The following is a 27,533-nucleotide window of genomic DNA, read 5'->3' as shown; positions in this document are numbered from 1 at the left end:
AGAAGGGTAAAGGATCAAATATATTAAATCAAACCACATTAAATTATATGCATTTTTTTTTAAAGTGAGTTTTATCTACTGTTACACTGTCTGCACCCGACCGCTAATAAGCTTTAAGGAGTAGTTTAAAAATAACAAAATATTTTATCGTCAGACACAATGATCAGTTTCACACATGACTTTGCTCTTTGTGTCATCATTAACTCTTGTTACTCTGCTTTTATATATAATTCAACAGGATGTTAACTCGAACCTGATTGGACAGTGGCAGAATGAAACATCTGAGAGTAAAATCCTGCAGCTGTCTTACTCCTTGAACTCCGAGGCCCGTGAGGGATTCTACCAGATCATCGTGTCGTTCGGTGAAGACAAAGTTCATCACAGCTTCAAGGTGGAGAAATATGGTACGTCATCTTTATCTCTGTTTCCACCACGCTGCATTTTGCTCTCTGCTTTGTTGCAAAGCACGAATGTTAACAACCACATTTTGTCTTTTAGTTCTGCCTAAATTTGACGTGAAAGTGGAAACACCCGATGAAGTAAGCGTTGAGCGGGAACAAGTCCAGGTTGAAGTATGTGCCAAGTAAGTACGAGCTCTTAATCGCACTCTTTGAAGGGATAGTTCAACATTTTGGCAAATTGGTCCATTGCCATGATCGCTATAGTCATAGCAGTAGGTTCACTACCTTTAATTGTCAGTGCAAGCTATTTTTGGAACGGTGGAGCAGAGCCGCGAGCTGCTCAGAGCTACGCTACTAAGGCTAATGGGATTTCTTGGTTTCCCTCATCAAACTCATCAAATACACAATCCAACAACTCCACAACGCTCTGGTGGACAAGTTGTGACCTGCACATTCACGACGCTATGAGATAATAACACAACGTTACCAGACAGAGTTGTTTTAGAGGGAAATACAGAGACTGCTTGCTGAAAAACTGTCCCTGAAGGTAACGCGCATCAGTGGTTTTGCATGAATTTCCCTCTAAAACAACTCTGTCTGGTAACGTTCTGTTATTATCTCATAGCGTGGTGAATGTGCAGGTCACAACTTGTCCACCAGAGTGTTTTGGAGTTGTTGGATTGTGTATTTGATGAGTTTGATGAGGGAAACCAAGAAATCGCATTAGCCTCCGTAGTGTAGCTCTGAGCAGCTCACGGCTCTGCCCTGCCATTCTAAAAATAGCTTGCACTGACAATTAAAGGTAACAAACCTACTCCTATGACTATAACGATTATGGCAATGGACCAATTAGCCAAAACGTTGAACTATCCCTTTAAATAAAAAACACATCCAGTTTGCCACATGACTCCACATCTTTTATTAATTCCCGTCACATTAGGTACACGTATGGGCAGCCTGTGCCAGGTCCAGTTAAAGTGGAGATGTGCCGACCTCTTAGTCGCTACACTGAAACGTTGATGATCGCCACGCCTGAGAATCCGGAGGGAGTCCCTGATGTGACAGCGCCGTGCTTCAAGGAGACAAAGAAGGTGAGAAACAAGGTTCATGTAGAGGTAGACCGTCTCATCTGAACTGCACACGTCACAGACACCACATCAGAAAAGATAATGGATAGGAGGAGCATAAAACTATGGAATTAAACTCAAGCTTACTGGATTAAACCTCTTCTCGGTCTTCAGTTTGCTAAGGAATAAACTTTATGAAGCTTCAATTTTATTACACAATAATGACCATATAGTTTTGAGATATTATAAGATATTATTATATAACCACCAAGGGATTATGTCATTATTTTTACACACATTTATATTCTCATTTTTTTGTCATAAACTATATTACTATTACATTCATGGCATAAATAAAATATTATATATTTTTTCATTATTCTCTCTCTTAATGTATATTCAGATTACATAATTCATTTCTGCCATATTTCGTTTTTCTCACCATCCCATAAACACAGATGCGTGATCATTTCAACACAGAGGCCAACCATTGGATTTTGCTAAATTAATCTGTTTTGTGCACGTTTTTAATGTTTTTAATCCGATCTAATTGTATTCTAATTCTTAGACGGACAAGAAAGGCTGTGCCACTTTTACCATCCCGATGTCAACTTTCACGAAGATCGACCAAAAGGCGGTGCGAGACCAACTGCGCCTCAAGGCCACGATGGAAGAGGAAGGGACAGGCAAGTCTTACTGTATCATAGTTTTTGTATTAGAAAAGTACAACACAGCGTTTTTAACACGGAGACTTCTTGTGTAGGTGTTTCACGCCTGCAGGAGAAGAGGATCCAGATTACGTATGCTATTGGAAAGCTGTCCTTCATTGACACACCCAAGATTTATCACAAGGGAGTGGACATGGAGGGAAAAGTGAGTGTTTGTCGTCTTGCTCAGCGTCTCTCTACAGAAGACACGAGTCTGCTCAGTGACACCACTTCTTGTGCGTCCAACAGGTCAAAGCAGTTCGCCATGATGACACACCCATCGCTAACATGAAGCTCTACTTGTTTGAGGGAGAACGGTGGTCTAACCGTCTCTTGCAAAATCTCACCACCGACGGAAACGGCGTCGCCAGTTTCTCAGTCAGCACAAAAGGCTTCCAAGGGGACGCCCAGCTCAGAGTAAGTTCCCACTGGGTTTCTGAATACAGTGGCTAGAAAAACCCTTTGGAATTTGCTATTTTTCTGCATAAGTTGGTAATTTAAGGTGATTCGATCTACATCTAAGTCACAAGTCCAAACAAACACAAGTGTGCTTAACCTAATACCACAGAAACAATTATAATATTTCATGTCTTTATTGAACATATCCATTAAACCTCCACTCGACTTTGGACCATTCGTCCTTACAGAACTCAGCTCAGCCATGTCCATAGGATGTCTGATGTACTGTAAATGGCTCTCTTGAGGTCATTCAATAGCATCTGCATTAGCCTTGCGTCGCCAGAGAGCCTGGTATACATTCACTCTGAATTTTGTCTGGATTCTGGTTCCAGTGTAGAGAGCGGATCCGGAATTCACAGAATTAAAAAAAAAAAAAGGGTTCACCAAAATAAAACTTAGAGAATAGTAAATACAATAAAAGAAAAAGGTTAACTTAATGGCTCAGGGCTTTTCTTGTAAATTATATTCTTTAAATTAAAAAGTTTCACAGCATTTGTATTAGCTTGGTGCTTAAAGGCCTGCCTCTCGCCCTAGTTCCGGTTGCTTACCAAAACAGTCACTAAACGACCCCAGACTAATCTGTATTGTATTTAGGTCAGGTTTTTTTTTATTTGAAGCCACTTTGTTCTAGATTTACTTTGATATTTACCCAACTTCTACTGAGTTTCAGCTGGTGGATGGCCACCCTGACATTATCCTGTAGGATGCCTAAGAAAAATTAAATCTTAGTTTCATCACTCCACAAAACAATTTCCCGGTAGTATTGTGGAGTGTCAAGGGGCTCTTTGGCAAACTTCAGGTCTGCAATGGAAAGCAAAGCAATTAATGCAGAAAACTTGGAGATTCCAAGGTTCACATACATTTTTTTGGTTCAACTATCATAGCTAGTGACCAGGTTTTTTCTCCATCTCAACCAGCATGAGATTAATTTCTAATGTTTTCCTTTCTGCACCCAAGGTCCACAGTGAACCGACCTTTGGCTACAGTGGTTACAGGACTCCCTTCTATGAGACTGGACATCTGACGGTGTCCATGGCCCAGGAGTCCACTGTCGACACCAAATCAGCCAGCTACCTGGAGGTGAAGAAGAGGGATGATCCACTTCCCTGCGACAAGGAAGAGGAAATCTTCATCCATTACACCGTAGTGGGAGAGAAAGAGGGCTCAATGCACCTGATGTATCTGGTGAGTGACACACAGTGCATACGTAAGTAATTTGGTGTACAGAATAAAGTAACCTTCTGCATACTGCACAGAAGAATTTAAATAGGAAAAAAGTATCTGTGTGCTTGTACACCAAGGAAGGATCTTATGGTGACAGAACTCGCTTGTATCCTCATCTAACTCCCTACGGATGGAGGTGGGTCTTTCCATGCTCAAAAGAAAAAGGAATTCCTCCAGCCATCTATCTCTGGAGAAGCAGGAAGGTTTCCTCACCTTCCAGTTCATTAAAATCATACGCTTTGTTGAGAGGCACACAAGGCCAATCACTCGTTGTGTTTATTACTTTAGATATTCCCAACACGGGCCCCGAGCAGGCATGTTTTAGGGGAAAGCTGAAGGTCAACTTTGAAGATCCCTGACAGGAAAAGTGCCACCTCTCTCCATAGGGACTCCGACTCAATGACTGGGAAGTGCCATAGCATATATGGAGGAGCATTCCCTCTTCTCCACATCCATGCCAACATTGAGCCGATAGGCTCTGGTCCATCGTTTTTAGTCTGACCAGAGTTAGATATGCCCTATGCATTATCTTCATTAGGGCCACTGGGCAAGCGCACCGGGCACTGGCCCCTACAGCTATGAAATAGCTGCAGGGACCAGTGCCCGGTGCTTCTTATTCCTCTTCCGTATCAAATTTTGATTCGCTACTTGTCTTGTAGGACGAACGTGCGGTTTGATCGGGATCGGGCTGCTATTACTTTTCTCAACAGAATACAAAAAAACTGCGAAAATTTTTGCATTGAAGTCAATCGGACGGGTGGGAAAAAAAGAGTGAAAAAGAGCAATCATTGGAGTTTTACAAACGTCTACTGCTCAGACATACTTTCACCTAGAGACTTTGAACTTTAAACAGTAGACACAAGTCTTGTGCATTGGCGTATTACTCCACGTTTTGATAGGTCGTACAGTTTTTGATCAATCCCTGATCAATGACCACGATCATTTTTGGAGAAATTAGAGATTATAATGGATGTGTTCTGGAGATAATTCTAAGGACTGTATGGGTACTGGATGGATGCACTTGTGGCCGCTGGGGGGCATCAGTTAAAATGCAATGAGTCCAGATGATGTTCCTTGATTTCTTTATTGTCGATCAACAATGGGTGGGAGTATGATTGATGGTGTGTATCTGTGTGTGTATGTGTGGTTCTGTAACAGAATAAGGAAAAAACAACAACATCAGAACAGCCCATCATTTTAGCTGTACACTGGGCTACCAGTAATGGTAAATAAACAATGAAATAATAGTGAATCATAATCTTGATTTACATCAACCGATAATATAGGCTACACTAATAATATAAACATACACATGACTGCTTATTATTAGCAATTATTAGCTTTAGCGAGCTAATTGGTTAGCAGGAGTATCAACACAGGAATAAACCATAATGAACAGCACAACGTGATTTAACAACCATAAACATTACACTCACTGGTATATGAACGCACACTGCTCCCAACTCCCGACCGACACGACAACAATGTCTCTCCCTCTTTCGCCGTGCACGTTTCCACCCGATGCATCAGCTCACTCTGCTACGACTCCTCTGCTATGACTCCTTTCCGACAGCAGGGGGCGCAGCGCTGCCACTCTTCTGAGGCTGTCCTTCAGCACAGCCGCCCCCAAATTTGTCCATCAAATTTGTCATCTTAAGAAGGACAGACAGTATCAGTGTCTGGGATGGCAGGCAGGGCAACAAGACGAGCGACTGGTCTGGTGTATGTCTTGTCTTTGACCTTGACTACTGCGGTTCTGACTCTACCATCTTGTGCTGGGATGACTTGAGTAATCTGGCCAAGTGGCCAGAGGGCTCTTGGCAGCTGGGGGTCCACTATCATAACTATGGTTCCAGATTGAAGCGGTGGCTGGGCCGAATCTTTATGCCATTTAGAGCGTGTTTGCAGAGTGGGAAGGTAGTTTCGAATGAAGCACTTCCAAAACTGGTCGGCCAAAACCTGAGTATGTCTCCAGCGGCGCCGACTCAGCATCTCAGTCTCTCCGTATACAGCCTGTGGAAGCGAGGGATCCAGCCGCCCCATGAGAAGCAAGTTAGGGGTCACTGGATCAGCATCTGCGATATCTGTTGACACATAGCCTAAGGGCTTGGAGTTTAGAATCCCTTCCACTTCAATCAGTACTGTTCTCAATACCTCTTCTGGAACGGGCTGAGTCTGAATGGTGGTGTACAGTGCAGCTTTAACCGATCTCACTTCCCTTTCCCATACACCTCCAAAGTGAGGGGCACTGGGGGGATTGAACTGAAACTTTATCTGGTGTTTAGCCAGATGAGCCTGAAGTGTGGGGTGCAAAGCCTGGAACGCTTCCTGAAGTTCTCTCTCTCCTCCTTTAAAATTAGTACCCTGATCAGACAGGAGCTCAGCTGGTTTTCCTCTTCATGCAATAAAGCGGCGGAGGGCCATCAGGAAGGAGTCTGTATCCAGGCTAGAAAGCACATCCAAGTGCACTGCACGAGTGGTCAGACACTTAAACACTATGGCCCATCTCTTCTCATGGCGACGACCTATGGTCACAGTAAAGGGCCCGAAACAGTCCATGCCTGTCGAAAAGAAGGGGGGTTTCATCAGTCTCAGTCTGGCCAGAGGGAGATCTGCCATTTTGGGCACTGTCGGAGTTGCTCTCCACCGCTGACAGTCAGAGCAGTATCGCTGATGTCGTCTGACCGCTTCACGTCCATGTAGTATCCAGTATTGCGACGTAGCTCTGCAAACAGTCGCTCGGCTCCTGGATGGTGAAGGTCCTTGTCAGTGTCTTGGATAATGAGCTGGGTCACTCGATGACGAGGGTCCAGGATCACCGGGTGAACAGCTTCTGGCTCCAGTTGGTCACTCCGCCTCAGCCTTCCTCCCACACGAATCAGTTCCACCGTCTCATCATATTCTGGGGCTAGAGAGAGCAGTCGACTGGTAGAATGTACTGGCTTACCAGAACTCAGGAGGTGGAATTCCTCTGCAAAGCTGTCCTGCTGGGCTCATCTCAGGATTTCCCTTTCTGCCTCCTGAATCTCTCCTGCAGAAAGACATGCTTTGGTTCCTGCCGCCCCATGACAGGACCGTGCAACAGCCTCTGTGAGAGCTTTAAAGGAAGAGAACTGGTCAGCATTTGGCAGCAGAACATTCTGTGTAGTTGTGGAAAAACAACATATGACTGGTTTTCTCAGTTCCATAGAGTCCTCTGTCTTATCCATCACTGGCTGAGTGGGCCAAAGGTCAGGTGAGTGTTGCAGGAAGGCAGGGCCATGACGCCACCTACTGTTGCAAGACAGCTCCAGCAGTTTCTTACCGCGTGTAATGTCATCAGCTGGGTTATTGGCAGAATCTACATACCTCCAGGCCCGCAAATCTGTCAGCTCCTGAACTTCTGCCACTCGAGCTCCAACGAAGACTTTGTATCGACAGGAGTCTGACGTGATCCATGTGAGGACAGTGGTGGAATCAGTCCAGAGGATGACATCTCTTATGGTCACAGTCAGCTCACTTTGCAGTAGAGAGGCCAATTGAGCAGCTGTCAGGGCAGCGCAAAGCTCTAGCCTTGGTATTGTCTGCTGTTTCTTTGGAGCAACTCTGGATCTGGCAGCCAGGAAAGATACTTCAACCTGACCATCTTTACTCTCCGCACGTAAGTACGCTACTGATCCATAAGCTCTCTCGGATGCATCAGCAAAGATGTGTAGGTCAATGTGAGGATTGGAACTGTCCATCTCAGGGCTTACATAGCAACGAGGAAGTGAAATCTGAGAAAGATGGTGCAGCTCCTCTTCCCAACTCCTCCAAGACTGAAGCACATCCTCTGGAAGTGATGGATCATCCCACTCTCTTTGTTTGATCCACAACTGCTGTACCAAGACCTTGGCTCGTGTCGTGAAGGGAACAATGAAACCTAAGGGGTCATATAGGCGTGCCAGGACTCGGTAGATGTTCCTCATCGTAGGTATTGGCTTGTCCTGCATTTGGTATTTATACCTCAAGGTGTCTGAGTTGCAGAGCCAGCGGAGTCCCAATGCGAGCTCTTGTGGGTCAGCGCCTGTCTCATTGATCCATAGCTCACTGCTTTCTGACCTGGCTTCTCTTGGTAGGTGACTGATGACATCAGGGGTGTTACTGGCCCACTGGCGTAGCCAGAAGGGAGGTCAGTTTGTTGACTAGGTGACGGGCTTCATCGACAGAAGAGAGGCTCTGCAGGCAGTTATCTACATAGAATGACCTTTCGATGGACACCCGAACATCCTCATCTGGCTGGCTATGATCGAACACATGCTTCTGAAGAGCGAAAGTAGCACAGCAGGGGCTACATGTTGTGCCGAATGGAAGAACTTGCCAGGTGTAGACACTGGGTGGTTCCTCTGTCTTGAGCTCTCGCCACAGGAAGCGAAGCAGGGGTCTATCCTCTGGAAGCAGCCTCACCTGATGAAACATGCCTTTAATATCGCTGCTGACAGCGATAGAGTGCTCTCTGAAGCGCAGCAACACACCCATCAGACTCGCACTCAAGGTGGGGCCAGGCAGTAGCAACTGATTGAGATTGTCTCCCTTGTATGTAAATGAACAATTGAAAACAATCCTGTTCTTTCCATTATGACTCACCATGTGATGAGGGATGAACCAGGACTCTGCTGATGTGTTCAACTCCTCATCTGGCACCTTCACTGCATAGCCTGCCTTCTCCAACTTTGCAATCTCTGCACCATATGCTGCTGCTCTTTGAGGGTCTCGTAGCAGGCGCCTCTCTGTGCTGCGGAGATTGGCTAACACAGCCTCCTTTGGTGCACAAAGCTGGGGCATATTCTTCACTCTAAGAAGAGGTGTGGCGTAGCGTTTGATCCCTCCTACGTCTACGTGCGTAGTCTTTGTCTCCAACAGGTGGACTGCCTCCTGATCCTGCCTGGAGCGTGTTACAAGCTTCTCGCTCCTGTAAGGGATGACATCTAACTGCCACAATTTCTCTACATTCTGCATAAGCTCGGTAGTGGGAGAGTGGAATGAGAGATGCAGGCATTGTGTCTGAGTGGACTGCTGCTTGATGTGCTTGGTTGGGCCCTGAAGCGTCCAGCCCAACCTTGTCTTCACTGCTGCTGGTCCCCCAGGTGATCCCAGGCGCACAGGTGCTACTGGAGTAATGAGGTGGGGGTAGTCTGACCCTATTAACAATAGGGGCTGCACTTTGTTAAAGGATGGGAGGGGGAGACCCTTTAGGTGCTTGTGTTTCCTCTGAAGAGCTTTCACAGGATATGTGTGCTCAGCCAGGCTCAGCTGATCTGAAGTGTAGGCTTTATTTATCCTGAACGACTTCTGGGGCTGGTCAGCTGGGGCTATGGAAAACGACACAGAAGTCCCATGCAGTGTCCTAAGATCCTGACGAACAGTCCTGAGGAGCAGATCCTCTGGTTCACCTGTGAGCTGAAGACTCTGAGCTGCTGCAGGGAGAATAATAGTCCGCTCAGATCCATCATCGAGAATGGCGAATGTCTCTAAGGTATGCTTACCGTTCCGCAGCAATACCTTGCTCATTTTAAGCAGGACCTGACTGCACCCAGACCGTCTATCCAAGTACAGGACTTCGTTTTTTGGTGCTGACGAGGCAGGATGTATTCACAGCTGCAGGTTTTGCATTCACGTCGTGCAGAGCTTGAAGATGTTTCCCGTTGCACTTCTGACATGTAACCTTTAGGCGGCATTGTGCAGCTTGGTGTGAGCGACCACATCTCCAGCATCTTTTGTTGATCTTAATCCAAGCAGTTATCTGTTCAACAGTTAGCTGTGCAAAGTTAGAGCAGCGGTCAAGGAAGTGATATGTGTTGTTACAATAGGGGCAGTACGCTGTCTTCTCTGAGGGCTTGGTGTTTGTGGGCTGTTTCTCTGCTACAGACATATTACTGACCTGATCGGCAGTTTGCAGGATGTTGGTGCTCCTACCAGGTTTGTGATCACGCCTATGTTCTTCTTTGGATCCAGACCTGTTCTTGGTTTCATGGAATGTCTCATAAACTGTCTCTTGAATCTTTAACTCGTAATTGAGCCAGTCAGAAAAATGCAGGAGGCTGGGAATAGTAACCCGCATGGGATACAGGAACCTCTTGAACTCTGCTCTCATGTCTTGTGGCAACTTAAACAACAGCCGTGTCACATGTGACCCGCAGCGGAGCTCTGTCTGGCCGTTGTCTCCAAGCTGGTCCAGCATTCCAACCAGGGCTCTCACTTTCAGGGCAAACAGCTTGAATCCACGTGTGTCGCCACGTGCAATGTTTGGAGCGTCCATTACCTCAGCAATCTTCCTGAGAGCCAGCTGGTGTGGTTGCCCGTAGTGTTCAGTGAGGCTGGTCATGGTGTCAGTATATGGCTGTGGTGAGTTGGTGTAGGAATCTGCTATGAGCAGCGCCTCCTCATACTTCAAATGATCCACCAGGATTTGGTATTTAAAGCGCTCTGTAGCATCCCCCGGTAACAGATTGTCAAGTGCTACTTTAAGCCTGGCGAATTCTCTTGGATCCCCTTTGGAGAAGTACGGGATTGTAGGCTGGGGCCCACGGTATATAGACTCATGTTGGGGGGAGGGAGATGGCCTGTGCAGTGACTCAGCCCTGGGTGGGGTATAAGGTGCACAGTACTCTGGTGTCTGCACCCGGGGTGCTGGATAGTGTAGATCTGGTGGAGCAGGTTGTTCCTGATGTATCGGCCTCATATTTCTCAGCAGCGTTGCCAGTTCTGCCGCTGGGTCCTGGGATAGTGGTGCTGGTGGGTAGATCTCATCATCTGCCACAGGGGGTGGTGGTGGTGGCCAGTCGTCCTCTTCTCCTACCGGCTGATGATGACCACTGCGCTGCTCAGGTAGGTCTGGTGATGGAGAGTGGAATGTGGATTGTAGCTGTAGGGTTGGTAGATGCCGTACAGGGACATGGGTGTCAAGTCTCTGGTGCATGTCTCTCATCTGTCTGTGTAACCTCTGATTGTCTTCAAAAAGCCTGTGCAAAGTCTCCATGACGTCAGGGGGGGTTTCTCTATGAGGCATCCGCTGGGAAGAGACCGGTCTGCTTGGGGACAGGTAATCTGATTCCATGTAATCAGTCTGATGAGGATATGAATATGGGGCTGCTGCTCCATCCTCTGACCCATACTCATCTTCTAGTGATGGCAGTGTGAGAGGCGTCATCCTGACGTGTCTCTCCGCCAGTCTTCCCACGCTAGGATAGGGCTGCTGTCTCTCTCCCGGCCGGGAGACCTCATAGTCGTCCATCCACGCTGGGGGTCGTGTTCTGCGACGAGGCCGAACATCTGATGGGCAGGGAGTGCTACGCTGATCCTGGAACATCTTGGCTTTACCCCACAGTAACCACACCGAATCCGGCTCGAAGGACCAATTTGTTCTGGAGATAATTCTAAGGACTGTATGGGTACTGGATGGATGCACTTGTGGCCGCTGGGGGGCATCAGTTAAAATGCAATGAGTCCAGATGATGTTCCTTGATTTCTTTATTGTCGATCAACAATGGGTGGGAGTATGATTGATGGTGTGTATCTGTGTGTGTATGTGTGGTTCTGTAACAGAATAAGGAAAAAACAACAACATCAGAACAGCCCATCATTTTAGCTGTACACTGGGCTACCAGTAATGGTAAATAAACAATGAAATAATAGTGAATCATAATCTTGATTTACATCAACCGATAATATAGGCTACACTAATAATATAAACATACACATGACTGCTTATTATTAGCAATTATTAGCTTTAGCGAGCTAATTGGTTAGCAGGAGTATCAACACAGGAATAAACCATAATGAACAGCACAACGTGATTTAACAACCATAAACATTACACTCACTGGTATATGAACGCACACTGCTCCCAACTCCCGACCGACACGACAACAATGTCTCTCCCTCTTTCGCCGTGCACGTTTCCACCCGATGCATCAGCTCACTCTGCTACGACTCCTCTGCTATGACTCCTTTCCGACAGCAGGGGGCGCAGCGCTGCCACTCTTCTGAGGCTGTCCTTCAGCACAGGATGTGTATTGCACGAATGTTCGTGTCAGAGTGGGTGACATCATCGCTTAGAGTGGGAGAAGTTGTCTGAAATCGTCTGAAACTTTTCTCTTTCCACACCCCTCCCAGCCACAATTTACGCTCTGCACACATGATTTTTTCCTAATTTGTAGACAAACTTGTTCCATCTGTCACAATGTGCTCAAAATATCAGAGAGACTTACAGAATTTGAATTGTCAGCCTCTAAGTGCGGCCACATCTGTCTCTGCTCCTCATTGACTCCAATACAAAGATTTTCTGAGAGAAGCAGAACGGACCCCTGTTTTAAAATCACCAGTGTCTCCAAAATATTTACTGTAGAAACACCAAATCGTACCAAATTTTTCAGGAAGTCCTTACAGCACCGTTGATCTGTGTTTTTTTCTGATAGGAGTTACCGTTTTGCCACAGTAAGCCTAAATGCAAGACCAGTGCAGAGGCAGAAAATCACTCTTTTTCTTGACATTTCTGTCTGTCTCTGACCTGGGGGGCCTCTATCGTCATTGGCAATCACCTCAAGTTGCCGTGGTAACCTCTGAGCCTCAGGCCAGAGCTCGTTAACTTTATAAACAATCCACCTGGAGCTCGTTAACATGTTTATAAACAATTCACCTGGAGCCACACACACACAGGTAGCTTCATGCGGTTACAGTTACACACACAAACAAACACACACACACACACACACACACACACACACACACACACACAGAGGAAATTTTCTAGTTTGTATTACTCTATATCTTACGCATTTGCTCGTATTGAGTTCCTCCACAAGCTATCCCTTGAAACATTTAGTAGCCTATTATGAAGCATCAACATTTTTTAAAAATCATCTCCCCAATTAATCTTAGATGTAAAAAGATTTTTTTTTTAATGAAATTTTAAAACCAAACAAGCACACAAAGGCAACAAACGTCCATTCAACCTAGTCTCAATTAAAGAATAATAATTAATTTCAACAATAAAATAATAGATTATCAATACAACTGCAGGCCAAATATTTAACAAATTATTATTATCATAATTTCTGTCCTGTATCACCACATTATGTGTTGTTCCACATATTTTCATTTCATCACTTAGTGTAATTTTTTTCTGAAATCCTCCAGGTCTTGTCCAGAGGAGTCATCGTCATGCAAGGATTCAAAAAGATCGAAGTTCAAGATCAATCAGGTGCGTAATGCCTGGCTTTAATCATGGCCAGATGTTATTCAAACAGCTGTTTTATTGAAGTATGGAGGTGTTATGGAATGAAACTAACAGTTTGCTTGTTGTTTCAGTGAATGAGGGCGACATGTCCTTTAAGTTGACTGTGACTCCAGACTCGGCACCAGACGTCCAGGTTCTGGCTTACGCCATCCTGCCCAGCGAGACTGTGATGGCCCACAGCGCCGACTTCTCCACAGAGAAATGCTTTGGTCACAAGGTCAGTGTTCCTCATAAGCCTTTGGCTTCTTACCTATCCGTTTCGTATGTACATATGTATGTATGTCATTCATACGAAATAAAAACAATCAATCAATCAATCAATCAGTGTAAGAAGAAGAAGAAGAAGAAGAAGAAGAACCCAATCCAATCCACTTTATTTTTATAGCACATGTCCAAAACATAATAATTTACCAAAGTGCTACACAGGGATTAATATACAAGACATAGAGCACAAAATGGTTAAGTAAGAAAAGAAGTAAGAAGACACGTAATACTGTTTGTAATGCATATAAAACAGTTGTTCACAAAAAAAGAAGACACGTAATAAGAATTAAAAAATTATACTAATTAAAAAAATACTTTTTTTAATTAGTATAATTTTTTATAAAAAATAATAAAAAAATCAATAAATAATTAAGAGCCATACAAGAACAGTCAGATTAAAAGTAGGAGGAGAAGGCGAAGAAGACGACATGTGCACCTTTCACATGGAGGTGTGACGTGGACGAGATTATAGCCATTTTACTGTACACCACTAAAGTCCAGGTGATGTGCTGTGTGTTATTCAGATTGCTCTGGAGTTTTCTCCGTCCTCAGCCGTCCCAGGAGAGGAGACCACCATGCAGCTGACCACCCAGCCTGACTCTCTTTGTGGTGTGAGCGCCGTCGACCAGAGCGTCCTCATCAAGGAGCCGGGGAAGACTCTGACTGCCGAGAAGGTAACTGCTGCAGTCGACCATTAAAAGATGCTCAGATCCTTAAGTTTTAACTTCCTCCACAACCATGAACATCATCAGTCACCCAGATGTTACAGTTTCCTCTTTCCTCTTTCCTCCCTCCTCCAGTTCTATATTGTTACATATTATAGACACTTTCCCTTTATACAAAATTATAAAATAATAACCCTTTCATTTACAGGCCGTTAATTACGTGATAATGTCAAGAAATGGCCAAGAAATAACAATTAATTGCGTAGTAATGTCAAGATACAGCCTAGAAATAATGGTCAGTTTCATAGTAATGTCATGTTTTTCATAAAGGCAAAAGATACACATGCTTTTCATGCTTTTTCAAGTCCTTGCAATTGACGGTTATTTCTGGGCTATTTCTATGCAATCAATCGTTATTTCTTGGCTATATATCTTGACATTATTATGAAATTGACCGTTATTTCTAGGCTATTTCTAGGCGGAACTAATTGTTATTTCTTGGCTGTTTCTTTACATTATCATGTAATTAAAGCTTCAGTTGGTAACAATTATTCAGTCATATTTGCTGAAACTGTCACTATATTCTGATAGTCGGACAAAAATCCAGAGTCCCCCATATGGGGGACTTGAAGACATGCATAACAATAACAGAGTCCCCAGTGCACTGATTATGAAAGAATATGGTCATATTATATGTCAAATTAAACAGCAGAAGCTGGGCTACAACGTGTAAAAAACCATGTTTATATGACCCAAACACAGCCCAAACACTACTCAAACAAACAACTAGACATCAAACTTCATAAAGCACCTCTGTGTGGACCCAGTCGCCACATTTCTGGCTCTTATACTACTGTACATTATGCAAAACACATCAGCGACCGCTCATCTGAACGTCAACACTGGGGCGTCCCTCAACAACCGTGGCTACCCAGCAGCTAGCAGCAGCACGGCAGAGGGAGAAGACAACAACGAACAAAGTCGAGCAAAACCAGACGCTGCGTGGCCAAAACATGGTCGTACATTTGCTCTTACCTTTGCTGTTTTGCCGTGAAAAGGTTGTGTTATGGGTAAATCCACAATATTTCCAGTTGAACTCTGCCTACTGTGCCTAGTGTTTACATCTGAATCAGCCGGACCGCAATCCGACGGCTGGGGAAGCCTGGTGCGTGCACGCGCACACAACCCATGACACAACCCCACGTTGGCCTGCACGTGGATCTGCTGATCTGATTGGTTCATGGCTGTCACATGGCCAGTGCGGCCAATCACATCGACCTGGGTCTAGCGTCATTCCTCTCTCTCTATTGGTTCGAATGAGCCGCCACTCACTCGAATCGACCAATGCGCGGCAGAGAGAGAGGCTGAAAGCCCAACCCCCACCCAAACAAGCTGCTCTGAGCAGCAGGACGCAGAGAGACTGAATCCACTATGTTAGTTATTTACAATCGGTTCCAGTAGATTTATTTTCAGTTAGTTTATCCAAATTGTGTGAAAATAAAGATTAAACAATAGTTTATAGTAGCAGGTGGTTCCAAGCTGTGCCAAAAATGGACATTTTGGAAAGTTCGCCTGGATATTTTGTAGTAAAATCTCAATAATTTTGTCCTGCTTCAATTAATCAGAATCAACCACTGCAGAGACAATGTTCACATGTTGTACAATGATTTTATAGAGAGTTTGAGCTTCATCAGCATTATTCTAAAGGGCACTCATCAAAAATATGATTTTTTTTTAGGCGAATATTAATTTTATTAATTTTTTTCTGTGTGTCATCTTCATTTACTCTTCACCAGTAACAGATATACTGACATTTACACATCTCAGCAATTCCTCATTTTTTTCCCTTTACTATGACACCAAAAGTATTCAAATAGACCTTGTGGTTGCAGAGATATACTCATTTTATTATGGATATGCAATTTTCGAGAAAAGGCCTAAAAAATAGGCTTGTTTTTAATTAAATGGGTAATTTAGGCCAATATCCAACTCCTCTGGCTCCACCAACAGCCTGTAATCGTATTTGGAAATTTCAAGACAATACACCGTCAGCTCCCTTTTTTCACCTCTGTCAACCCCCCTCCCTCCCTCCACACACGCAGAAACACACAAGAAGAGTGTGTTGTCTGTGTGTGCCTGTGTGTATCTGTGTGTCTGTGTGTGTGTGTGGCGCTTGGCAGAGGTTCATAAAGGAACCTGACGGTGTATTGACTTGAAATTTCCGACCAAGTCGCGGATTTTACTTTCACTTTCGTCACCTTACCAACTGGAGCTTTAACGGCCTGTAAATTAAAGGGTTACCCAACAGTGTTTTATACTTTGTCCACCTTTGAAGGCAGAGGAGCCTCAAAATCCTGTTTTTCTTCACAGATATTCAACTTGTTGCCTGTCACCAAATCATCTTATATTCCACATGAGGTGCAGGATCCTGTCCAATGCTTGCGTGTGAGACCAAGACGGTACATTATGCCTCATCCCTCCGAAAGAGATGATGCTTACACAGTTTTTGAGGTACTTAACTATAAAGAATATTATTTGTTGTGCTCACAGTATTATCGCTGTAAAACTCTTCAACTTTCCTGGTCATGTGTTGTTGGATTAACAAGAATTTAGGGATGAAGATGGCAACAGACTTGTTCATCCGGATACCTTCATGCCTCATGTTCAGAGGAAGGGAATACCACCAAGGCAACTATGGTAACTTATCTTTTTCTGAATTTCTGGTTAATGGTGTCAATGCTGTCCTCTGTCTAAAAATAAAATACTCCCTGTTTTCTTCCCAGGTATGCGCCACAGATATTACGATGGTCCTGTATTATCAGAGAGGATGACTGTTAGTAGATTGGGAAGTGCACCTGGTCCTGGAGCCTATCCTGATCCTCCAATAATAGAGACCGTCCGCACTTTCTTCCCCGAGACCTGGATCTGGGACCTGGTTGAAGTGGGGTGGGTTTCAATTGCCAAGGTTTTTTAATGAGAGAGTTAGTTCATCGTGTGCAAGGACAGAATTTGCTACAACTTTTTAATACTTAAAGCAGAAGTAAGCGATCGGGTCGTTTTGGTTAACTTCCTGTCAGCAGATGGAGTTCGCAGTCCCCGCCCTCGTCCCTACGTCACCACATTCACGCGCATCCCTTGGCTGCACACACAGAGAGGACCGCCCCTTTATGCCGTTCTCTCTTCTCATTGGATAAAGGTTGTAGGATACAAGGAAAGTTTTCTCCTCGGCTTACAGCAGAGCAGAGTGACTGACAGACCCGTGTTTCAGACCAAACACTCTATATAGGTGATTGCTGTCGGAAGATATAACTATTTAAAATTTATATTAACACAAATATTCCGCTTACTTCTGCTTTAAGGCAAGAAAAGGCAAATTTATTTGTATAGCCCATTTTTTTGTTTGTCTCAAAGGGCTTTACATATCAGAACAAAACCCTTTTAACTGAGAAAACATTGTAGAAACCTCTAGGGTGAGCAACCATTTAACCATATTTGTATTCAACCAACACCTTTTTAATTGAACAATTTTGCATTATTGTTTTTATGCCACAGTCTACCGTGTGCTTCTGTTGCGTTAGCTGAGCAGCTCACGTTTCTGCGCCGCCAATCTAAAAACTGCTTGCACCAACAATTAAAGGTAATGAAACTACTCCTAAAACTATAGGGATTATTGCAATAGGAGACTGCAGGGCCGCGTGCACACAGAAACCACAGAAACTGAGCAGAGAAGGTGAAGTAAGAAAGAAAGTTAAAACCCAAAGAGGGAGCACTGGACTCCACATTTAAAAATAAGTATATAGTAGTGCTGAAGAGGAGGTCCATTGTTTTTGTGGCTGATCTAGTGTCTGTCAAAGCACTTTATTTATTTTTTTTAATTAGGCTACAACAAGTGTCTGCGTTTCTGTGTCTGTCCATCCAGAGAGACTGGGAAAAAGGACGTTCCCATCACCGTCCCAGACACCATCACCACCTGGGAGACGGAGGCTTTCTGTTTGTCCCCTCAGGGTTTTGGCTTGGCTCCTCGTAAAGAGATCACCGTCTTCCAGCCTTTCTTCCTGGAGCTCACCCTGCCCTACTCCATCATCAGGGGGGAGCACTTTGAACTGAAGGCAACCGTCTTCAACTACCTCTCCAAGTGCATCATGGTAATGAATGTGCACACATAACCCTAACCCTAGCATCACAGTGACGTTAACATAAGTTAATATCCCTTGTTTTGACCCAATCGTATTAGCATGTTGATCTTTTGATGAAGATAGATGAAATGATGTCGATAAAATCCAACATAAATGCAGTTCACAGGTCTTTATATTCATTGTAGTGATAATTAGTGATTGAACAATATTCCACTGGTCTGTCCAAGCATGCTGTTACTGCAGTAAATGTCACATAGTTTTCCTTAGGGAAACTCTGGGTGTCTTTAAGTTGGAGAATAAGCAGCACAAAGTAAAGATGATAGACAAAAGGTGTAGAATTCAAACCCTCCATACATCAAACCTCTGTTTTTTAAATAGACTGTGTGATGGTGGTGTCTCTGCAGTTCATTAAAGGATAATTACCGTTTTTTACAATCTGGACCTGATTTCTAGCATAAAATACGTGCATTTACTCACCCAGATAACTTTGGTGTCATTACAAGTCGTTCTGACGAAATTAGCTCCAGCCGAGAGCCGCGTATATCCGTATAATGTGAGAACACGGGGCACGCAATGCAGCCTCTAAATAACACATTATCCACCGCAAAACTCGTTCATTTCACCAATATTTTGTTGTAATATGCTAGTGCTATTCCTCTCCGAGCCCGTGGTGGCATGTTATCAACATCTGTGGTCTATAGGTTGACCTACTGACCTCTGACCTGGATGATGTCATCTCTGGCGGCGCGGCTTGTTGCTACCGCTAATGCTACGGTTCGTTTCTGCGTGTTTCCGACTTGTCAGAACAAAATGAGCAGCTGGATGAAGTTCGGCTTCCACAGGCTTCCTCTCCTCAACCTGGACTCACTAAAGCTCCGGCTAGTTGAGATAAAAATGGACCCGAATGCTGAAGCAGAATGATTATAATCAGAATGAGCTGTGCGGCGGTTGGAGATGACATCATCCAGGTCAGAGGTCAGTAGGTCAACCTACAGACCCCGGATGTTGATAACAGCTAACCCCGGATTCAGAGGGGAATAGCACTAGCATATCATAACTAAATATTGGTGAAATGAAGGAGTTTCTCTGCAGATAATGTGTTATTTAGAGGCTGCATTGCGCTGCCCCGTGTTCTCACATTATACGGATATACGCGGCTCTCAGCTGGAATTAATTTCGTCGGAACGACTTGTAATGACACCACCAAAGTGATCGTATTTTATGCTAGAAATAAGGTCCAGATTGTAAAAAACGGTAATTATCCTTTAAGGTTAAAGCGTTTGATTCCTACATTTATGCTCTTTGTAAATCCCTACTTTTTATGGACATTGTTGTGTCTCTCAACCACCAGGTCACTGTGACTCCAGAGCCCTCCTTAGATTACACCCTCACTCCACTTTCTGGTGACCAGTACAAATCCTGTCTGTGTGCCAATGAGCGCAAGACCCTCAGCTGGACCATGGCCCCTTCAGCCCTGGGTGAGGAGCTGCTTAACTTCTCTGTCTGTCTATGAAATCCTGGTTAGAAAACTTTTTTTTTTTAAATATAACTTATTGGGTTTTGTAATATTTTATTTTTTAGGCGCTATGAATGTGACTGTGTCTGCTGAGGCTGTGGCCTCCGACATTTCATGTGGCAATGAGGTCGTCAGTGTGCCGGACAGAGGTCGTATCGATGTGGTCACTCGATCTCTCATTGTAAAGGTTGGTGCCTTATTATTATTATTGGCATTGACCCAAGATGAGGACTTGGTAACTCACACTGTTCCCTTCCTCCTTCTCATTCAGGCTGAAGGAACCGAGAAGACAAAGACTCACAACTGGCTGCTCTGTCCTAAAGGTGGGTTTGGCTAGACATGTGGACCAATGACAGACAGATGCTGTTAGTTATAGAACTGTATTAGAGTGTGCATCTAATATCTAATGAGGTTGTTTTCATATATTTAATCAATAAGATGTTATAGTTGAACTGACACACCAGGTTTTGATAGCATTGATCCTCATGATCCATTTACCACTATTAAATCTAAATGACGTGTTTGTTTTGGTCTTGAGTGCTGTTTGAGCTCCTGTTCTCCGTCTGTACACAGGAGAGGCTTTGACAGAGGAAATAGACTTACAGCTTCCTGAGAATGTGATTGTTGGATCTGCTCGTGCTTCACTATCAGTCCTGGGTAAACCACTCTGACCGTCACTGGTTGTCTTTTTAAAATCAGGATTGTTTTCATGTTCAGTCTTGAGTGAGTCAGTGTTTTTACACAGGCGACATATTGGGCCGAGCCCTGAAGAACCTGGATGGGCTGCTGCAGATGCCGTATGGATGTGGGGAGCAGAACATGGCGCTCCTGGCTCCCAACATCTACATCCTCCAGTACCTGAAAAACACACAGCAGCTGACCCCAGCCATCCTGGAGAAGGCCACCAACTTCCTGAGCAGCGGTGAGAGTCAACATCAGCAGAAGCTCTGTCATGTGTGGGAAATGAGCCACCATTTAATTTAAATGAGAGACTATATAGTATCATTGGTGTCCTGGAGGCAGAGGGCTTTTGGTGCACCATTGTTGCCTCAAACTGTCATTTTACTTCACATTATTCCCTATTAAACTTGTTTTTCTAATGTCATATACAGGCTACCAGAGACAGCTGAACTACAAACACAGTGATGGCGCTTACAGCACATTCGGATCAGGAATGGGAAACACCTGGTGAGCAGATCACTACTCATCAATCATTATGGTTATAATGTACAACAGTATAATCATGTCATTATCTCAAAAAAGCGGTTCCCAAACTTTTTAGGTGGTGCACCTCCTTCTTCTTCCCAACTAAGCTGATATAATGTCCCTAATGCCCGACACATAAAAAAAGGCATAGTCTCTCTATAGCTGCATTTAGGCATCAAGTTTCATAAAATTAACCAGGCTACAGGCTACTGATCATAGCACTGTTCTTGAAAATATCAATCAGATCAAATTGCAACAAATACGCCACCACACAAAGAACAACTTTTTTTTAACCAGTTTGCATCTTTGCATCTTTGATTACGGGTTACGGGGCGGGTCTTGTTTATGACAGATTGAACTACATAAATACACGTTGTAACATTGTATATGATATATAACATTATTTACCCCTCTATGGATTGATTTCTCACCGGCTTCATTGGAAACATATGCACATGGAGGAGAGGAGGGTTAGCAAAACAGCGGAAAAGTGATTGAACTTACCTGGTTCCTCTTCTCCTCTCTTTTTAATTAAAGTTTACAAATGATTTTCTTGAAAAAAAAATGTTTTTACATTGTAAAAACACATTTCTTAGTAAAGTATGACACCATAGCACCGCCATTACCCTCTTCATGTCACGCATCCCTAGTGGCAGCTTGAGCACCACAGTTTGGGAGTCCCTGACGTAGCCTATCCAGAGCCCTTATATAGGTCCAATGCTTCCTGTTTGGTGTTTTCTAACCTTGTTTTTTTTTTCTCCAGGCTGACTGCTTTTGTGGTGAGATCTTTTGCCAAAGCTCAGTCTTTCGTCGTCATCGACCCAAAAAATATTGAGCAGTCTACGGTTTGGCTGAAATTGCAGCAGAGAGACAACGGCTGTTTTATTCCATCTGGAAAACTTTTCAACAACAGAATGAAGGTGAGCTGAAAATACTAAGAAAATGATGGTTGATTACAAATCTGCACTTTTGAAATTTGTGAGTATATAATTCGTTAATGCTGCCACTGTTTTCACAGGGAGGTGTGTCAGATGAAATCACGCTCAGTGCTTACATCACCGCTGCCTTCTTGGAGATGAAAATCACTGATAGTGTGAGTTTACTCATTCCAAAATATGTCTTTTTTTTCATTGCCAAACACAAAAAATGTGTATTTGACTTCCCGTAACATACATGACATCATTTCCGATAAAGGAAGAGAAGAGAGTTTTGTATTATTTTGGAATAAAATAACTTTGGCATTACAACATGTTTTCATGTATAATCTGTATTACAGGAAGATGTGATGAGGAAGAGCCTGTCCTGCCTCAAAGAGTCCATCGGTGACCTCAGCAACACCTACACTACAGCTCTGCTGGCGTACGTCTTCACCCTGGCAGGAGACATGGAGACCCGTGGTCAGCTTCTGCAGCACTTGGACACAGTGGCAGTGAAACAGGGTGAGCATCCTCCTACAGGAGATCATTCTGGCCTCACTCCCTGTGAATGCAGCTCATCTCATACCAGTTTGTTTGTGGACGACTGTTTTTAGGGGGTCTCCTCCACTGGTCTCAGACAGCAGAAGATACTTCAGCCTCTCTGTCGGTGGAGATCAGCTCCTACGTTATGCTGGCTAAACTCAGTGCCTCCCCCTCTACTGAAGACCTGGGCTACGCCTCTGGCATCGTCAGATGGTTGACGGGCCAGCAGAACCATTATGGAGGCTTCTCCTCCACACAGGTATGGCCCAAACAGCATCAAGTTGAACTTTTCTTGACTAGTATGATGGAAACAGTAGTCCTGATCAGAATCTGTGCTGTATCACCTGGTACCACCTCTTACCTCTCACCTTGTTGTAGGACACAGTGGTGGCTCTTCAGGCTCTGGCTCTGTACTCCACTCTGGTCTTCAGTCCAGAGGGTTCGAGCACAGTGACGGTCCAGTCCCCCAGTGGTCAGCTGACATTTGATGTAAACCGCAACAACAAGCTGCTCTACCAGGAGAAGACTCTGCCTGACGTGACAGGAAAATACAGCCTGGAGGTGAAGGGCACTGCATGTGCTTCAATGCAGGTCAGTCAACACAATGTATATACGTTGATGTACGTCCTCCATATGACACTGTCCTCAGGTTGGAAGCACTGGGCTGATACAGAAAAGTCAAATGATCTAGGTTTAAAGGAAAATCTTTAGATTCAGTTTAGTTGTTTGTGTTAAACCTTCCTTTTGTGTCTGTTTTCCAGATTTCTCTTCACTACAACATCCCAACTCCAACTGACGTCACAACCTTAAGTGTTGAGGTCAAACCCGAGGCCGTGTGCACCAGCAGATCACAAAGACCCAAACTCACTTTGAAGTTTAAGTCACTGTAAGTAATCGACGGGCAGATTCAGTTACAACAATGGCAGAAGAATATTTTTGTGACAATTTTAACAATCAAAACAGTACAGTGTGCTGAGGGCAAAGTTACTGTCTAGCTCAAACATCCGAAATGCAACCATAGGCCCCAAAGCATTAGATTAAAATAGAGCGTGTATTAGACCTATGAAGAACAGGGTTTTTATGGTTCTGTTGCAGATACAGTGGAGAGGAGACCACCACCAACATGGTGATCTTGGATATCAAGATGCTTTCTGGTTTTGCCCCAGACCCAGAGTCTCTGAAACGGGTGAGATATTAGACAAAACTTCAAGCTCAGTAGAAACTGATGAGTTTTCATGTGTTGATGAAGCTGAGTGTCGTCTCCTCACAGCTCCAAGGTGCCCTGCTGGTGGACCGTGTTGAACAAAAGCAGGACCACGTTATGGTCTACCTCCGGGAGGTGAGAGGGATTCACAGTGGGGATCAATGGAGGACGCTCTCCAGATGTGTTACTGATCCTGTCGTCTGTTTTTCCTCCAACAGTTACCAAAAGACATCGCCATCAACCACAGCTTAGAGCTCGTACAGGAGCTCCCAGTGCAGAACCTGAAGCCAGCTGTGGTCAAGATCTACGACTACTACCAGCCAAGTAAAACTCATACTCACACCTTGTAATACTGAGCACTGCAAGTTTAAGTTTTCATTTTTAATCCATGTCTGTTCAATTTCTTCTGTCTCTCAGGTGACCAGGCTGAGACACAGTACATCTACCCTTGTCCTGCAGGTAATGATTCTTATTGATGCAAGAACACTGCAATATTTTTTACAAAACTCATTTATGACGGAAAAAGGACAATAATGATTTCAATTATTAATGAACTATAGACCGAGTCCTCATGTTGGATTGGATTACATTGTTTTTATTCTTTTGCAGCTTGAAGAGAGAGAGGAGTGTGATCTGTCCTCGGGTTATCATAGTTACCACTATATTTAAAATCAACTGTATTTTATTAAATATACATTTTGTGTACCCTGTGAAATTCCATGTCTGTTTAACGTGTGCAAACCAACAGCCACTTAACTTATAATCTGTCTGAATGTGTCTCAAACTAATGCACAATAAATAATAAAGTAATGTGACATGAATGTCCCACTAAGAACTGGTCTGTGTTTCACTCTGTTTCATCTTTGTTTCAATTGTTGTGTTTTTCTACCTTGTATTAATTGCACATACCAGAACAATATCTTAATGGGATAGTTCACCCCTAATTAAAATTTCACTCATTTTCTACTCACCCTCATGTCAACTAAGGGTTGGGAGAAGTTTCAGAGTCTTGGAGTTACAGCGGGGCTCCGTGCAGCACTGCATGTCCATATGACAGTAGCGAACGGCGCTCACTTTTCTTCGTCCAAAAAGACACTGTTACGCCCCAGAACTTTGTTGGCCCGGAGGGGCATAACAATGGACCCAACCAATGACCCCAAACCAAACACAAAGACGCTAACTTAACTAACAGGATTTAATCCACAACATAAAGGTACAAACAAGATACACACAAGCTAACACAAACAAAAGCCATGATGGGAGGCAGGCAAGCCCAGCAGTCCCCAGCACTGCCCGCTCTTCCAGTGTCAGCTGCAGGGTATTTAGTTAAGTGACCAGGTGAGCCTCGTTTCGCTGATTGGGACCTGGGTGGAGCTGTGGGGGAACAAGGAGGGGGAGAGAAAGGCTGTGTTCGAAACCGCATACTTCTCCTACTACTCGTACTACTCATACTAACGATTTGAGTATGCAGTATGTTCACACTGCGCAGTATGCGATTTGCAGTAGGCGAGAAGTTCCCGGATGCATACTAGATTCGGCCGAAATGTTGAGTATACATCATGAGGTCACTACTCATACTCAAACTACCCAAGATGCAACGCAACGTGACGTCAAGGACCGCCTCTTCCTTGCCGCGAAAAAAAAAAAAAAAAAAAAGAACGGAGAAGGAGGAGCCGAGCGGACGAGAGGAAAAATGGAGGGGCAGCCCAGCTAGCCACAGTGGGGACAGGTTCACTTCCTGTTTATAAAGTAAGAGCACTGACGTCATTGTAACGGCTTTCTTTATGGTCAATTGCAACGGGTGCTTTATTTTGACACAGAAACCGGAAGTACAGTGCTCACTACGGCTGGTTTTACTAACGCCAGAGAAGTCCGACTTCGTCCGACTAAAATTGTAAATACGTGTTATTTTGTCATTTTTTCAACACCATGGGGATACGAAGTAGTACTTTCTCGCCTGAAAATGTTTCAAATGTTGCTGAAGTTTCGAACACAGCCAGAGACACAGACACACACAAGGCCGAACCCCTTCCGGCCGTAACAGACACATCAAAAAACATCCAAATACCTCCACACAGCTCGTCTGTAATGTCCCTCTTGTACTGAAGCCCCGACATGAGAATGTTCCGAAAAAAAATTAAACAAGTCTATATTTTAAGCTTGTTTGTAGCGGAAGCTCCCAGTGTCTCAGTTCATTGCTCTTCCTGTGTCAGTGCAAATAAAAAAATCACTCATCCAAGGAAATGGATGGATGGATGTTCACTAACTGAACAGTAGAGATGATCATCAGAAGAACCAGAACCAGAACTAGAACCTGAACCTGAAGTTGAACCAGAACCAGAACCAGAGACAAGCAAAAAGACAACACAACACTAACAGGTACAACAATGGTTACAGGTGATGCGGAGGGTTGGGAGGGGAATATGGGGGGGGTGGGGTGATTAGGGATAGGGGAGGTTGTAGGCTTGTGAGAAGAGGTAGGTTTTCAGACGGGATTTGAATATCAGGAGTGTGGGAGAGTCGCGAACAGGTTGGGGGAGGGAGTTCCAAAGTCGGGGTGCTGATCTGGAGAAGGCTCTGTCTCCGAAGGTTTTGAGTCTGGATGTTGGTGTGGTCAGGGTGAGAGTGGAGGAGGATCGGAGGGCACGGGAGGGGCAGTGGGGGATGAGGAGGTCAGACAGGTAGTGGGGGGGGGGGCAGGTGGTGGAGGGCTTTGAAGGTGAGGAGGAGTATTTTGAAGTACATGTGCTGTTTGATGGGGAGCCAGTGGAGAGAGTGGAGGACGGGAGTGATGTGTTCACGGGACCGGGTGTGGGTGAGGAGGCGGGCAGCAGAGTTCTGGACCATTTGAAGTCTATGGAGGGAGTGGGAAGTGATGTCGGTGAGGAGAGAGTTGCAGTAGTCGAGGCGGGAGGAGATGAAGGCGTGGATGAGGGATTCGGCAGCAGGGGGAGAGAGGCAGTGTCTGATTTTGGCGATGCGGTGGAGGTGGAAGTAAGAGGTTTTGACAACGGAGCTGACATGGTGATCAAAGGAGAGGGTGGGGTCCAGGATAACGCTAAGGTTGCGTGCCAGGGGGGAGGGAGTGATGGTCGAGGTGTCGATGGTGAGTGAGATGGGTCCGGTTTTGCTGAGGGTGGATTTGGTGCCTATGAGGAGGAGCTCTGTTTTGTCACTGTTGAGTTTGAGGAAGTTGTGGGTCAGCCATGTTTTTATTGTAGAGATGCAGGTTTTCGATGTGGGTGAGGGGAAGGTTCTGGGTGGATTTGGTGCTTATGTAGATCTGGGTGTTGTCGGCGTAGCAGTGGAAGTCCAGGTTGAGATTGCGGATGATGTGACCAAGGGAGAAGAGGTAGCAGATGAAGAGGAGGGGGCTGAGGACTGAGCCCTGAGGGACCCCCTGTGTGACCGGGGAGAGGGTGGATGTGTGGCCAGAGAGGGAGACGAACTGTTGCCTGTTAGTGAGGTAGGAGGTGAGCCAGTCGAGTGCAGTGCCCTCAACACCCTGTTGGCGCAGCCTTTGAAGGAGGATGGAGTGGTTCACAGTGTCAAAGGCTGCGCTAAGGTCTAGTAGTAACAGGATGTTGAGGGCACCGGAGTCTGCAGAGGTGAGGAGATCATTGGTGACTTTGACAAGGGCGGTTTCGGTGCTGTGGAGTGGGCGGAATCCAGACTGGAGGGGTTCATAGAGGTTGTTGGACTGGAGATGGGTGTGGAGTTGGGCGGCGACGATGCGTTCCAGGGTTTTGGAGAGGAATGGGAGGTTGGAGATGGGGCGGTAGTTAGAGAGGTTGGCTGGGTCCAGGGTGGGCTTTTTGAGGATGGGAGTGATGGAGGCGAGTTTGTAGACAGTGGGAAAGTGACCAAGAGATAGAGACTGGTTGAAGAGGGTGGAGAGGTGAGGGAGGAGGACAGGGAGGCAAGCCTTGGTTAGGGTTGTTGGAAGGGGGTCCAGAGAGCAGGTGGTT

General features: G+C 44.8%; 1 protein-coding gene across 1 annotated transcript in view; it reads left to right on the top strand.

Annotated features, from left to right (window-relative positions):
- Window positions 1-24,400, top strand: part of LOC310995823 (alpha-2-macroglobulin-like) — a 29,523-nt gene extending 5,123 nt beyond the window's left edge. Inside the window, exons 6-36 of the mRNA XM_083984974.1 lie at window positions 239-404; window positions 499-583; window positions 1,342-1,492; window positions 2,037-2,154; window positions 2,232-2,341; window positions 2,425-2,592; window positions 3,592-3,819; window positions 13,015-13,078; window positions 13,186-13,331; window positions 13,903-14,052; window positions 16,414-16,554; window positions 16,650-16,740; window positions 16,827-16,989; window positions 17,963-18,188; window positions 19,531-19,657; window positions 19,761-19,882; window positions 19,967-20,018; window positions 20,269-20,352; window positions 20,441-20,617; window positions 20,808-20,883; window positions 21,665-21,821; window positions 21,920-21,994; window positions 22,178-22,340; window positions 22,433-22,620; window positions 22,740-22,952; window positions 23,123-23,247; window positions 23,457-23,547; window positions 23,632-23,700; window positions 23,784-23,889; window positions 23,983-24,024; window positions 24,175-24,400. Coding sequence (XP_083841100.1) covers window positions 239-404; window positions 499-583; window positions 1,342-1,492; window positions 2,037-2,154; window positions 2,232-2,341; window positions 2,425-2,592; window positions 3,592-3,819; window positions 13,015-13,078; window positions 13,186-13,331; window positions 13,903-14,052; window positions 16,414-16,554; window positions 16,650-16,740; window positions 16,827-16,989; window positions 17,963-18,188; window positions 19,531-19,657; window positions 19,761-19,882; window positions 19,967-20,018; window positions 20,269-20,352; window positions 20,441-20,617; window positions 20,808-20,883; window positions 21,665-21,821; window positions 21,920-21,994; window positions 22,178-22,340; window positions 22,433-22,620; window positions 22,740-22,952; window positions 23,123-23,247; window positions 23,457-23,547; window positions 23,632-23,700; window positions 23,784-23,889; window positions 23,983-24,024; window positions 24,175-24,179 — 3,879 coding nt within the window. The 3' untranslated portion in view covers window positions 24,180-24,400. The remainder of the gene's footprint in view (window positions 1-238; window positions 405-498; window positions 584-1,341; window positions 1,493-2,036; window positions 2,155-2,231; window positions 2,342-2,424; window positions 2,593-3,591; window positions 3,820-13,014; window positions 13,079-13,185; window positions 13,332-13,902; window positions 14,053-16,413; window positions 16,555-16,649; window positions 16,741-16,826; window positions 16,990-17,962; window positions 18,189-19,530; window positions 19,658-19,760; window positions 19,883-19,966; window positions 20,019-20,268; window positions 20,353-20,440; window positions 20,618-20,807; window positions 20,884-21,664; window positions 21,822-21,919; window positions 21,995-22,177; window positions 22,341-22,432; window positions 22,621-22,739; window positions 22,953-23,122; window positions 23,248-23,456; window positions 23,548-23,631; window positions 23,701-23,783; window positions 23,890-23,982; window positions 24,025-24,174) is intronic.
- The last annotated feature ends 3,133 nt before the right edge of the window (window positions 24,401-27,533 follow it).

Source organism: Trachurus trachurus (genome assembly GCF_905171665.1).
Source record: "Trachurus trachurus genome assembly, chromosome: 13".
NCBI classification, from domain to species: Eukaryota; Metazoa; Chordata; class Actinopteri; order Carangiformes; family Carangidae; genus Trachurus; species Trachurus trachurus.
Note: the sequence above shows the minus strand (reverse complement) of the source record. Positions and strands in the feature narration are given on the sequence as shown.